This window comes from Temnothorax curvispinosus, unplaced genomic scaffold, assembly GCF_003070985.1.
Source record: "Temnothorax curvispinosus isolate PA1 unplaced genomic scaffold, ASM307098v1 QBEX01007155.1, whole genome shotgun sequence".
NCBI lineage: Eukaryota > Metazoa > Arthropoda > Insecta > Hymenoptera > Formicidae > Temnothorax > Temnothorax curvispinosus.
Window position 1 is genome coordinate 1 of NW_020216935.1, and position 14,762 is coordinate 14,762.

Sequence of the window (14,762 nt, forward strand, 5' to 3'; positions counted from 1 at the left end):
TATATATAATTAAACTATCTAAGGTAGGGAGAAGGAAGGGAAATAAATAAATATTATAATTATTTAATTTTTTGTTTATTTCGAGAAAATTTATAATATAAAAATTAAAAAATTTATAAGGAGCATCAATTTATCCGGAGGATCTTCACCTGAAACATACAAATGCAATATGATTAATATAATTAATAAAAATTCAAATTTTTTTTATTAAAAAGCGATTATTTTACCAGATTTCATTTTCTTCCTCGTCGGAGGTATCCTCTCCGAAAAGTTTGAGTAACGCGTATCGAGATGTTTCTCGGTAATCACACATATCTCTCTCATCTCGTCTATCCTCTTGGATCCAACGCCGGTGAGCTATATTGATAAATCCCGGTATCACATAACTCATCCACAGCTGTAAAATTAATATATATAAAATATTATTGTACTTTTTTTTCAAAACACGCGCGCACGCACAAAAAATAAGACTTACGTGTTCCCGTGCAATGCGCACCCGCACCCACCGCTCATCCGTCACGACCTGTATATTTAACTGCATCTGCTAAACAGAAAAAAAACATATTTAAAAAACTATATTGTCACTATTCACTATACACTGTCACCGTGTCTTCCATACCGTGCCCTCCCTCGGAATCAGTACTTCTACGTACTGCACCATAATTTTTGACACTACTGAAGCTTTTAAACGTTTAGTTTCGCGGACTCGACGAGACTGAATTCTCGGTTCTGCAACGACGGTTGCAGAACGAAGCGGGGTAAAATGTCACCAGAGAAAGAAATGGTAACAGTTTACAAACGGACAGCCCCTTCCAACGAAAAGAAATTAAAATGAAATATGTCTCGCACTACAATGGCAGGCAAAAGTTCGACGGAGCATCGACACATGTGAACGCGTTCTCTGTCGCTCGCGTCTCTTCGTTCGCGTCCTCTCTCGCTCGCGCCCCTTCGCTCGCGTTTCTTTTCTTTATAATAAATAATTGGGAGAAGGAAAGATAATTTTAGATACAGTGGGTGAAGGACATGCACGCAAAAGAAAAATACATCGTTCGTTTTAGGGTGTAAGAAAAGCCTGTTTATTTAACTCTTCTTTTACATAATATATCTTACGTGCTAAAAACTAAAGCTGCGAGCTCACAATCAATGATCTGATTCGTATTGAACGCATCGCTAGCGTATATTACATTCGACGCTTCCTTGGGATCCTTTGCAGTGGACGCGATATCGGAGAACTGCGCAAACTTTGCATCGACCGTCGCAAGTATTCTGATCAAATGATTGAATCTCGCATCGATGCATCGATCGAGATCGAACATACGATGCAACGTCGATTCGGTCATTCTCAAGCATACGTTTGCAGATTCGAGACGTATGAGTTTGATGTTATTAACCGTACAAACTCTCACTGTTAGCGGTCCAACGTTTATAAAACTATGGATATCTTTGAAGTCATTGCGAAAGAAATTCTGAATATTTTGCCGTTGCTCGTATAGCGCCTTCCACGTTTCGAGAGACAACAGCAGTTCCTTTCCTCGGCGAGGATCTCCAATGGCGATCTCCACGTAGCTCGGTGGACCCACGTTGATACCAATTTCGAGGAATTTGTATTCCGTAGCTGTCAGCGCATATCGTCTGCTGAGTATACGAACCGCGCGACGATCCAACGAAATGCTGTAGAAAAAAATAATGAGATTACTTTCAAAATAATACAATTCGCAAAAAAGATATAAAAAAATATAAAGCTCTATAAATTATACAAAACTTACTTGTTTTCACACGTTACAGTTTCAACATCGGGAATCGGCACGTAATAATTCATACGTCTGCTGCCGCTGTTGCCGCCGTTGCTTCCTCCAACGGAATACATTTTTTCTCTCGGTTATGAGAAGCGGACCGTTCGCACAAGCAGCCGATACGAGACTAGTCGTATAAAATTAATCGAGTATACGCGACAGCACCCACTATAACCCTTCCAAAACTATGATGAAGGAGGGGGAAATTAATGTTTCTGTAACGTGCAATCAGCGCTCTGAATTTTAGGAGAGGGGACTAAGGTAGGATGTTTTTTCTTTATTAAGACGTATATCCCCCCCTCCCCCTCTCCCCTCCGCATGACATCAACCGCAAAACATGTTCAGACATGTTCGTCTAAAACTGATACCCCATTCCCCCTCCTCGAAGCTCTCGAGTTAGAATTCGTCACGTATACCTACTTATTCTTTAATTTTGTACACTATCGACTAAAGGGAAAAGAAATAAAACATTGAAAAATTTACACATACGTATAAAATTTATTTTTAAAAAGATGACAATTCTCTCTGGCGTCGCGACCACCAGTTAAATATTTTTAATACATTTTGCAATGCGCAATTTTTAATGTGTTTTCCACATCGCACAGTATTGGTAACATCTAGATTATTTAAAGATTCGATATCTTCGTAATCCGCATCCAGAGTCTCGATGTTTAGGTTTTTTCTCGTTTTACTCTCAAGCAGATCTACCAGCCATTCTCGTTTCTGACATCCCTTGACGTACACGAGAGTCGGCATCTCGTCGTCGTCGTCGTCGTTGTCCTCTTCCTCACCGAGCACCGCTGATGTAATTAAACGCTTCACCTTGCTGTACGACACGTTTCCGTCTTTCCATCGTAATCCATGGTGATTGCGAATCAACCAGAAAGCGCACGATTTGTCGGATTTTGTGAGGAGATTCCACGGCATGGGGCATGTAAAGATGTAATGCGCCAGAACGACCCCGTTTCTCAGCACCGCCACCTCCTTCACGACAAACTTCATCCCGACGACGAAACCTTGCAGGTCGACGAACGTTGGTGCAAACATGAAGAAATATCTCTCTTTCTTCGATGCATGAATCGAGAGGAATGACGCGCGTTTCGCGACACTCTGATTTTTATATCCTGCTCCCCTCTTTTTCCCCTCTCATAAATTTGTATCGGGAGTTAAAGAGAGAAAAAATTTTCGTCGACGTTGCCGCGAACACTCAGACTATTTTGCGCACTACGTTGGTCAACGGATTGTACTCGATCACGCGATCGTGTATGATGAGACAGTACGCAGAGGTATTCGGCGGTACGTTCTCCATGCAATCGAATTCTAGTCTGACATCCACGGTGGCGTTTTTGACGGATTCGTTTTGTCGAGAGCAATCGATGATCACGAACGGGCCGTTACGTAGAAAAGTTGAAACGGTGAGACTCGGCTCGAGATATTCGTATCCGTAATAGCCCTTGCAGAAACGCGCGTACATATCGTACAGAATCGCCCATCTGTGTTTACCAAAGTCCAAATTCAAATCGTCGTACGAATAGACTTCCGAGTTTAGGTAGAGTTTCACGTTGGTCAGTTTGCAGTCGTCGAATCGGCTCGTGTCCGCGGACATGACGTTCTTCCGACCCGTTTGCAGAGCGAAGACGACGTATCGCGGTTTCTCGAGCTGAGTCGCGGTCTTAATGGCCCACGAGTGCTTGGTCGTGTTCTGCAACAAGGGATACTCGTACAGATCCCACGAACGGAAACCCATACTTAGATATCGTCCGTTTTCCAAGGCGCGCAGCATCGACAGCTTGTTGACCTCGCTCAATACCACGTGAGGCATTCGCCACTGTATCTTGAGTAGTTTGACAGTAGGCTCCAACGCGAGACTTCCCAACAGACAATTGTTGTCGGTGCGCGATCGTATCAAGATTAATTCGTGACGAGCGTTGATCACCACGCGTTTGTAATCCTCGCAAAATCCCAGTAACAGGTTGAGCGGTACGCAGAAATTGAAGTATCCGTTCGCGTTATTATGCGGTTCCCAGCCCGCGTTTCGCAGGATCACGCTTCTGTCGGACGATACCGTAACGTAGTTCTTGAGCGTGCTGGTTATTCCTACGTTTCTGCAGTGATCAATCTCCACACCGTCGAGCTCGTATCGAATTTCATCGAACATGAACGCGACGCAATTATTCCCCAGTACCACGTTATCGGCTTGGCCGGCTGCTCTGGTCACCGTCAATGTTCCTTCGACGTAGAGAAAACTTTCGCACGGCAACGTATACAGATCCTGCTGTTGTATAGGTATTCGTATCTCGTCGCTATACTCGAACGTTGTGTTGGCGTACGGGTTGTACGTGTGAGTCTCGATCTTGACGATGCGATCGTCAAAGACCGGCTCGCCTCCGATGTTAAGAATTTTAGTCATCGTTCAGATGTTTCGTACCGCGAATCCCAGAGATTGTAAAAATTTAACGTTCGATGCGTTGAGCTTCTTTCTCGCCTCTGTTTTCGTCTCTGTTTTAACGCTACCGAATGTCGATTTGATGATATCGTCGATCGTCGCAGTCGTAAAGATATTCTTATCCGTCGCACGCTCCGAGTCGTTCAACACGAGCATGTCACACGTCGCGCGTTATCGCTGTAGTCGTCGTACGTGCAATCTGACGGTGATCTCTTCTCCTCGAAAATCGAGCAATCGTCCGTCTTGATCCGTGACGCGTATCGTTAGATCCGTAACGCTTCGCGCGATGATCGGCAGGTAAATGATCTGCGCCGGCGTTTCCGATATCTTATATCCCGGTGGTACGCTCGGTGAAAATTCGTGTATCGTGTGAACACGTTTGCCGTTGCTGTACGCACCCGCGGTCACGTTGCACTCCACGCGGATAATGTTTACGTTGATAATATTAATCGACGCGTCCGATTCATGCCACTGTCTCGGCTGCAATATACGCTTCGACGAGAATTCCAGCAGCGATCCAACGTTGTTCGGTTTGTTAAAGTTCACTCTGAAAGCGCACTTGATCTCGCTCTTCATCGTATTGTAATTTGCGCGGAGCACTATCGGGTATTCCGCGGCCTCGTCTTCGTAGCCGTTCGCGCGAGCGGTCGCCTCTCGCGCGATATTCGCGACCGACGTACGATCATCGTTGGAACGATTTACGCGTCGCGGGCGTTTTCGTGAAATTTCGCGTTTCAAAAACTCATGTATGGCTCGTATCTCGTACGATCCCTCGGGAATCGTAATTTCCGTGTCATCCTCGTCGAAATAAAATTTATTGTTCGAAGAATTCACGTTCGGAATCGTGTGATAAGTCTCAAAACACGTTAGACCGAGCTCGTAGTCACCGTCGCTCAGATCCACGGCGGGAAAATAGTGCTCCGCGAGGATGCTGCTCTTCCCCGTCAGCGTGAACGTTATAGACATGTCGGCGAAAACCGTTAACGAATACTGAGTCACCACGGCGCACCGTCGGGCTTTAAATTAGCGTCGATTGTCCGGAGATATCGCAGGCACAATTGTCCACAGATGTTCTGATCGTATCGCTGATAAGACGTGCAATTGTACTCGATCTTCGTCACGCTCGGCCCGAAATATCGCACCAATTCTTTCGGCGGTCGAAGATTGCCGAAACTGTCGAAATATACGACTCAATCTTCCCTCTTCGCGTACGCTACCCAATGAGTACCGGGACCCGCTGCATCGTCCAAATTCACGATACCGCTCTCGTTTCGACGTACACCGCCGATCGGTAACGAATCACGCATGAAGACACCTCTGAAGAACGGTACGCGCATACGCCTTGCCAGTCGATTCAATTGTACGTTAGTCGTAATATCCGCGGGCATATTTAACGTCTTTTTGACGTTTTTTTTTTTTTTTATTTTCAACGCTACTCCTTGCCCGCGTTTGTGCGGGCCGAGATACAGCCCTAGTCTATATTTGTACGGAGCGAGATAAAGTCCGCGACCTTCCACGGCGCGATTGTGACGTTGCATCTCTTCCAGCTGACGCCGCGCGGTTTTGTTATCGTTCACGGCCTTTACGACTCCCGCCGCTCCGCCGGCCAGAGAACCGAGAACTCCCAACAACGGTAGAATCGGCAATACACCGCCTCGTTTCGCTGTCGGAAGTATCCGTTTATTCGTTAGCTTTTTTTTCTTCACCGTTTTCGATTTTTTCGTTTTCAAGCCCATTCCGAGCTTCGTCTTAGCCTTCATGGTCGCCCAGACGGCTGTAGCGGCAGCTCTCTCCCCGAGAGTCGAATCTCTCGCGGTAATGCGTTTTCGCGCTTCCGCAGCGAGTATCTCGTCCGCCGCGTGTCTCTCGGTGAGATCGCGGTTACGCGAATAGGCTATGTCGTGCTCGCGACACGCCGCGTCCAATGGATTAATACCTTGATCGCCTCTCGCCAATCGTTCTTGTAAACAAGTTCCCGGACCGCAAAATTGATAGCTGGGAATGTGTAATTCGAACGGAAGTGCGTTTATCGCGCGATTTAACAGGCCTTCGCCAATTTTTTTCGTTGACATTCGCCGCAATCCTTTATCATTGGCGCGGGACCGTCGATGTGCGTTCGCTGCCACGGTTGATTGTAATGTTCGTAACAGCGACGATATTCTTGAACCTCCAAATCCGCCTTTATATGTTCCGGAAGCTTGTCCCACACGTAGTGGACGTGATTGCCGCACGTTTGCAACAGAACGGCTTTCGGCACAAATTGCAGCTGTTCGGCGCTCAAACCGCGAATATCGGAAGGTCTCGACAGTACGACGAACATCTTTGCTACTGAGCGATTCGCGGTTCCGCTTGCCTATAAATAGGCGTTCGAGTCAGCCAGAGAGTCGGCAGTGTGGAAAGAAATGAGATTCGTGCGACAACCATTGGCGATTCGCGTGACCAATTGCGACGACAGATTACGGTCGATGGGGGGCAACGTGGAGAAACGCAAGCACGGTACGTTGTTACCGACTACTATACGCGCGATCATTTGCGGACCCTCGAATTGCGGTAAAACCAACGTCTTGATAAGCTTGCTGGAAAGTCCGCACGGCGTACGTTTCGAAAACGTGTACGTATACTCGAAATCGTTGCAACAGCCAAAATATCGATATTTGGAGAATTTGTTGACATCGATCGACGAAATTGGCTACTTTACGTTCTCCAATGACAGTGACGTCATTCCACCGAGCGACGCGCGTCCAAACTCGATCTTCGTCTTCGATGACGTGGCGTGCGATAAGCAAGACGCGGTGAGAGAGTATTTCTCAATGGGCAGGCACTCGAGCGTCGACTCCTTCTATCTCTGTCAGACGTACGCGAGAATACCTAAACATCTGATACGCGACAACGCGAATCTGCTGATCCTGTTCAAACAGGATGGTACCAATTTGAAACACGTCTACAACGATCACGTAAATACCGACATGCCGTACGACGAATTTTGTTCGTTGTGCCACGATTGTTGGCAACAAAAGTACGAATTCGTAGTGATAGACAAGGACAGCGCGCTTTCGAACGGTCGATACAGAAAAGGATTTAACGTGTTCGCGATACCGCAGAAGCGATCAGTCGTTGCCGATACCTCGTCAGAAGTGAAACGTTAGCGTTACAGAGAGAGAGAGAGATCGACACCCTGCTTTTTTCCGCGATGGCCGCGATCGACGGGAGCGAGAATATTAGCGAACGCGAGAAGGTTGTAAAAGAGATTGCGAAGACGAGTGATTCGATTCGCAAAAAACTTCGCGCTTTGAAGACCGGTAAGATCGAGAAGGACATTGAGTTGGACACGCACTTTAAACCTCTCATCGGGCCGTTGAAAAAGATCGTTGACAACTCGAGCTTGATCGCGGTGAAGAAAGAGGAGCCGACGGAAAGCGACGCTGACGCGAAAATCGAACCGCTATCCGTTCAACAGCGCGGGCAGGAGGAGGAGGATGCTACACCGAAGAGAAAGAAGAAACGATTAGACTCCTGGTCGGATCTTTCATTGACACCGCGTAAATCTAATCAATCGACAGTACTACCGATAACCTCTACACCGATAACCTCTACACCGATAACCTCTACACCGACGCAAACCGTGCAACGTACAAGTCCCGAATTTCTTGAAACCGCGAATGTTTTTGAAACCACGGACGACTCGATCAGGAAAACCATTCATAAACGGTTGAAAACGTCGGAGGGTCGACAATGGTTTATAGAATCGTTGGAAGATCACTTGGGTCCAATGAGCCGAATTTACATCGCAGAGGTTTTGGGCGCCTATCCAACGATGGACATAGCATACGGCGTTTATCTCGGCAATAATGAATTGATGCTCGGTAATAAACGTTTTGACGTGGACAAAGCGGATAACATTTATATCGACGGCGTACGATACGCCGGCACACCCGGTATTTACGAGTTGATCTTCAAGAGAATGCCCGACGACGATATCTACACGGAAGATGATATGCAAAAGTACAAGAGCATACTGTTGGCAACGAGTGCTCATAAATTCCAACACGATCCTAACAAGCGACTAAAGGGCAACGGGGGATACAAGTATACACAGGTAATCGCACCGTTGATGTCGACCGAATCCAAGAAGAAAAAATCCGGAAAGGGGTTATCCGTGCCTCGCGCGATGACGCTAACCGACAATAAAATTGACTACGTGCACTGGGACGACCCCAACGAGTTGGTGGATTGTCTGCGATTGCTCGACGCTTCGCGCCACGCCGGCAACAATGCCCACGACAACGAGATCATGTCGATCATCGAGGAACTTCGCGAAGCCGGGCTTATTATAAATTAAACCATGCGACGGCGATCCGTTCAATCAACGTCGAAATGCCGATCAACAAATTTGGATTGTTCGAACACAGCGGAGACGCGACGAATGCCATTTCGTACCATCGGTGGAGCGGATTAATGAGAAATTTCGTGCGCAATAACGCTCTGTGCCGCGCTGCCGCGGACTTTGACGCAAAGTCGCGCAAGATTTGTCGCGTAGCGCAACCTGAGACTGACGGTGACGCGGTTAACAAACTGTACGTTGATCAATTCTTTAAAATGTTGAGCAATCAACGAAAAGAATCAGACGAGAAGCTGACTGCGTTCGAGAAGGATCTGCAAGCGTTACGGACTGCGATAAACAAGCTTCGACGTGCGAATATCGCTGAATCAGACGCGACAACCAACAACAACAATGGACATACGGTACAGCAGAAACGATTATCGAAAGGCGACGAGTGAAGAGAAGCAACGGTTGATTAACGACGGCGAAGAACAGCAACGAACGATTCGAGAACGGTTGTCGGACGGCTGTTCAACGGTTCGAGAACGGTTGTCGGACGGTTGTCGAACGGTTCAACAACAGCTTAAAAACGATTACGAGCGATTTAGAAACAGCTGCGAACTACGCGGAGACAGGAAAGGCTACAAACGGCTAGAGAACGTCGACGACGACGACGAATGGAATTAAACGGCTGACAAACGGCTAACGAGAAGTTATAAACGACAAAAAAAAACATGACATCACTAAAATCCGACGGACGTAAAAATATCGAGAAGCAACGACTCGTCGAAGAACTGCACGCTCCGGCGAGAAGAAATTTTCGCCGAAGACACGTCATAGTGCAGGGGTACGATGACCTGTGGCAGGCTGACATCGTCGAAATGCGTCCGTATTCACGTTTCAACGGAGGCTACCACTACATACTTACCGTCATCGATGTGTTGAGCAAGTACGCGTGGGCTGCGCCACTCAAGGGTAAAGGCGGAAGCGAAACAGCTAACGCTGTCGCAGAGATCATTCGACACAGCGGGAGGTGCCCTAGTAACCTACAAACCGATATGGGGAAGGAATTTTACAACGCCGACGTGCAACGTCTCGTGAAGAAACATGGCATCAATCATTATTCCACATATTCGGTATTGAAGGCATCGGTCGTCGAACGATTCAATCGCACGCTCAAGAACGACATGTGGAAGATGTTTACGCTCAATGGAAATTACAAGTGGGTCGACGCCTTGCCGCGACTCGTATCGGATTACAACGCGCGCAAGCATCGAACCATCGGCATGCGACCCGTCGACGTTACCCCCGCGATCGCCGAAAAACTCTTGGCTACCGTATACAGCACGATAAAAATCGCGGGTCCGGCAAAATTCAAAGCGGGCGACTCGGTACGCGTCAGCAAATACAAGACGATTTTCGAGAAGGGTTACACGCCGAATTGGACCACCGAGGTGTTTAAGATCGTTAAAGTGCAGCGTACCAATCCCGTAACCTATCTACTCGAGGACTATCGTGGAAAATCCGTCTCTGGAGGGTTCTACGAACACGAGTTGCATCGCGCGACTTATCCGGACGTGTATCTCGTGGAGAAAGTACTGCGCAGGAGGGGCGACGAGGTTTACGTTAAATGGCTGGGATTCGATGGATCGCACAACTCATGGATATCCAAGGATAATGTTATTTAATTTTGTGCAAACTTTTTTTTATTCATAACATAAAAATATGCAATATGTAATACATGTAAATGTTTGAAATACACATATGTGTGCAATATATTTATTTATTAATTAATATTCTTTCCAATACTGTAATATAATACTCACAATACGTTACTACATATAATATAATTCATACGTTATACTATACTATACATACGTTATACACTATACATACGTTATACAATACATACGTTATACATTTTATACACACGTTACAAAGGTATTTGATAATGTCCCCACGGTAACGTATCGGTCGAATTAGGTATAATGTATCGCTTGTCGTCGTACGGACTCAGAGCGATTTTTGTTTCGGACACGGTGTACACCTCGTGTTTTTCGGACCTTATGCAAGCCTGCCGTCGCTTCATTTCAATTTCGTCTCGCAGACACCTCGTGTAATCGTCGAACGTTGTCGACCTGGCTACGACGTTGCTCTTAACACCTTTCGCTTTTTTACAGTCTTTCTTACCGTCCACTCGCAAGGCATACATCTTCGCCTTGAGTCCGACGAATTCGGTCATAATCGCACCGTTGTTTTCATCTTTCATCAAGCCCGGAATTTTTTTATTGGCGAGTGGGATACCGTACGCGTTGTTGATCGCGTAATCGCTCGTGTCGAATTTAGCGATATCGCGTTTCATGTTCATGTACACATCATCGCATTCTACGTGATATATCAGACTGTCCGTATCGGTGTACATAATTCTACACTTGTCGCGATACAGGGGAGACATGTACTCGTGATGAAATTCGTACAAACAGACTTTTGATATGTCGAGAATGCACATGCCGACGTAAATAGGTTTGTCAAATTTAACCTCGAGTTTTCGCAGTTCAACGGCTATCAGATTTTCCGAAAAAATGCTCCTGCTGTGAAAATTTGGTTTCGAGATCAGTGCCTCCGTGCCGTATCTACCTTTCCACTTTGATAATAATTTTACATCAACGTGATTTCGAACGTTCTCCATCGTTTTCCCAAAAACCGCGTTGTTCATCAATTTATACAGATTTTTCTCAAAATCGTTTTTGGCCTGTGTTCTAAATTTTGTATTAAGTTCGATGTAATTGCGGAGCCATGGAGATTGCGCGAATTGTAATACGCGATGAATTTTTGTGATGCGAAGACCGTGGCGCGTGCATTGCTGTAGGTTGCCGTAGTGTATGACATAACGCTTCTTATCGTACAGCGTGGCGAGAAGTTTGTCCTGCCGTTTGCCGGGTGGTTTATCGCGCGTTGGACAGAACGGTAAGTCGGCGTGCGCGTCGTGTTTATTCTGCGGATACTCTAGATCGACTTCGAGAATGTAACCCGTGGGCGAATCCAAAGCGATCGCGCTAAACTCGAAATTCGAGACGTCTTCGACCCATCGAAAATCTGCATATGGCAATGGTTGGCACATTGCCCAGCCGTACAAGTTGTTTACGTCGAAATACATCAGGTACGACGATGGTTTCGATGTATCATAAGATTGCATGTACCTGTTATTGGCCACCGCGTATCTGTTTGAACATTGACTCAAACCGCCGCGAATACCGCGTTCGATGAACATGACCATGTCAATGTCCGTGAGCAGTTCGAAATTGATACCCGTATGCTTCAACATAGCGTCCCACGTAAACCCCGGTAAAGTGTAATAATACGCCGGATCGAGTCCATAACTCGCGACGCAGCTATCGCGAAAATTTTCAAAGATATCGGCCAACAGCAAGACATCGATCTTTAGATACAGATCGCTATAGTCACCGAGCGTTCGAATGGAGAACCGCTGCCAGACGTTGACGGCGTGCGCGTAATTGCTCTCGGATACAGTGTCGCCTGTCAATGAACTGTAAAACGAGTCGCGCGATAGTAAACACGTATCCTCCAACTTTTCGACGCAGTCAATGTACTCGTACGGAAAGACACCTTTTCGCGTCAATAATTCGAAATCTTGGTCGGATAACGCGGAAAATTTTGAACGTATAATTTTTAACTTATCCTTATCGAGGAAGGATGCTAATTTTTCGAGACTCGTGCTAAGAAATTTGTACGAGTCGATGAATCTTAATTTGATGCAATTTTGGTTGTCTTTATCTTCAGTGCTTTTAACGTTCTTCGTAAACGAAATGTATTTTTCCTTCGTGATTGGGAGTAAGTCTACATGTCCTTCGTACGCGGTGGCAATTTCTTTTATAATAAAATGAGAATCATAACCCAATAAATTATGAAATACTATGGGAATAAAGTGAGAATTTTTATAATTTAAGTTACAATTAGAATGCGCGGGACCTCGATAATTGCCGGTCAAGTGACAGTGATCGCGTACTCGCACGTCGTCTGGCTCGAACGGTTTTTCGCACACGTGACAGTGCGTTGCGCTGTTAAACTTTTTCCACTCGTCTCGCGTGAAATCCACCATGGGTATATTATCGGACAAGATGTTCTTTACGTCGTGTGCTAAACGTCTTAGTTCCTCGGTGAACCACGCGACGCAATCCTTATCGCGACGAAATCGATACGCGGATAACGAGTCGTCGTACGAGCACCGCACGTAATATCCTATACTAAATACCCGATGATGTTGAGACTTGAACGTGGACATTGTCGGATCCGCATCCGTCTTCTCGAGGGTACATTCCAGGTCGGCGTACACGACATATGGAAGTCGTTCCTTCCTGCTGTGATTCTTGAAACTCAGCCACATGTCGTCCTCGCTCGGTAGTCGGATGGCACAGTTGTTTATCTCTCGGCAGTCTACACCGTGGGCTTCCAATTTCTCGCTCGAATGAAAATAATGTAAACATCTGCAAAAAGAAAAACACAATTTTGTAAATTTTTATATAACAATACAATATTTTATAATTTTATTAAAAGGAGTATAGGTACTCACCGATCGCAAAAGTATTTCCGACCACGATGCATGCTCAATTGTGAGCTCACAAGGCGGGATAGATTTTTTATCCACGCGAAATGTCCCACGTCGTCTCGCGGATCCTGCACGTACAGCAGATTTACGTGCTTTTCTCTCCTCAGGTCGGTGAGCCGTATCGGGAGAACGGTCGGCGTTTCCTCTCCCTCGATGGTATACACATTGATGGATATATTGTTGTGTTTTTCAAAATTTTTAATCTGTTTCAAAGTCATTGGAAACTTAATGTCTTGTAAATTTAATATATTTTTGTAATCAGGGTACGAGGATTCCCGATATGTATGATCCTTGACAGGATACAGCGCGGCGACCACTGACCACGCGAAGCACGCATTGTCCATAGATTGCACGTTGATCACAGCTTTTTTCAATTTAATTTTTTCCGGTAAATTGATGTAACATCCCGCGCGCAAAGGATTGTACTTGTTCACGTTCACTGTCAAATTGAGTATACGCGATAAAGCCCATCCGCTATCGCGTTCCTGGAAATTTTCGAGTTTCGCTAATGTGGGCTCGATAACGTGTAGCTTGTACCACTCGCGCAGATCGGACCGTTTGGACGAACGAAAGAGTTCAAAGTTACTCGTGCTGAAACTTTTATTGCCACGTTTGTCACCCGTCACAAACTCGCCGTTGAACACGGTGTTTATCTTTACACTTGCGTGTGTTTGCATGACGTTTTGCACACGATCGAGCACGATGACTTCGGCATCTTCGAGAAATTTTCGCGGTTCGATGTAATTGATATTTATCACTGCACCGGTCAATACACGCCATTCGAACGCGGCATCAATCTCTCGCCACACGAGTCTTTCCGCGTTTTCGTTACCGCTACTACTACTACTGCCCACCGCGTGCTCACCACCACCACCACCGATATGTACGAACCGTCTCTGTAATAGAGTCTTCGCACCATCGAGTCGCGCGATTCTTGCCACTAAAGATGATCTGTTTCCGACAGTCTGAGAGCCGTCTGAGAGCCGCGGACGTTTGGAACGACAGTCTTCTTCGAGCTGCTCAATAAACTTCTCGCATCGCTGTACCCATGCAAGATATTCGCCCAAGGTAGCTACTTGGTCGGACAGCTCCACCAGGTCGCGTTCCGTTTTATCGAGATGTTCCATGTTTTTGTTTTTTAATATTGTCTTTTTTTAAATAACGTCACATTCTTCGATGGAGCACTTGCACGTGATTCGATCGCACGCTGAACAATATCGTTTGCCACTTTGAATGCGATAGTAGTCAGACATAGCATAATGAGGCAAAAAGTAAGGGACATTATCCTCCCAATTATTATCATCATCACAGTCACGTTCAAAGGTTTTTTGAAGCATCAATAGATGGGGATGATTAGGATTATCGCGATAAGGGCATACCCTTGGGTACATATACAAACGTATCGAATTGTTCATCACCACCAATTCGACGTATTTCCCAATACCTGTGTGAATTTTAATGTATGTTGCTTCACAATCATAGAGCTGTTTACAAAATTTAAACGCCCAATAGCGATAGTCAGCAATAGGCACAACGTCAGTACAGCGAGCTACACGTGATTCTTCCTCGCTAACG

The 14,762-nt window shown here is 46.0% G+C and overlaps 2 protein-coding genes across 2 annotated transcripts; both read right to left on the minus strand.

Annotated features, from left to right (window-relative positions):
* Positions 1 to 3,000: 3,000 nt before the first annotated feature.
* LOC112456784 lies at positions 3,001 to 4,203 on the minus strand. Its single transcript, XM_025019536.1, has 2 exons — positions 3,730 to 4,203; positions 3,001 to 3,621 (listed from the first exon to the last, which is right to left on the minus strand). The coding sequence occupies exons 1-2, from the start codon at positions 4,201 to 4,203 to the stop codon at positions 3,001 to 3,003; spliced, it is 1,095 nt and encodes a 364-aa protein (XP_024875304.1).
* A 6,220-nt stretch (positions 4,204 to 10,423) lies between these two features.
* LOC112456785 lies at positions 10,424 to 14,446 on the minus strand. Its single transcript, XM_025019537.1, has 2 exons — positions 13,152 to 14,446; positions 10,424 to 13,065 (listed from the first exon to the last, which is right to left on the minus strand). The coding sequence occupies exons 1-2, from the start codon at positions 14,312 to 14,314 to the stop codon at positions 10,494 to 10,496; spliced, it is 3,735 nt and encodes a 1,244-aa protein (XP_024875305.1). The 5' UTR covers positions 14,315 to 14,446; the 3' UTR covers positions 10,424 to 10,493.
* Positions 14,447 to 14,762: the final 316 nt, after the last annotated feature.

Coding starts and splice junctions, on each gene's coding strand:
- LOC112456785 (XM_025019537.1), bottom strand. CDS start 14,314: ATGGAACATCTCGATAAAACGGAACGCGACCTGGTGGAGCTGTCCGAC. Junction 13,066..13,151: donor CGGAAATACTTTTGCGATCG/GTGAGTACCTAT, acceptor TTCTTTTTGCAG/ATGTTTACATTATTTTCATT.
- LOC112456784 (XM_025019536.1), bottom strand. CDS start 4,203: ATGACTAAAATTCTTAACATCGGAGGCGAGCCGGTCTTTGACGATCGC. Junction 3,622..3,729: donor GCGAGGATTACAAACGCGTG/GTGATCAACGCT, acceptor CTCAAGATACAG/TGGCGAATGCCTCACGTGGT.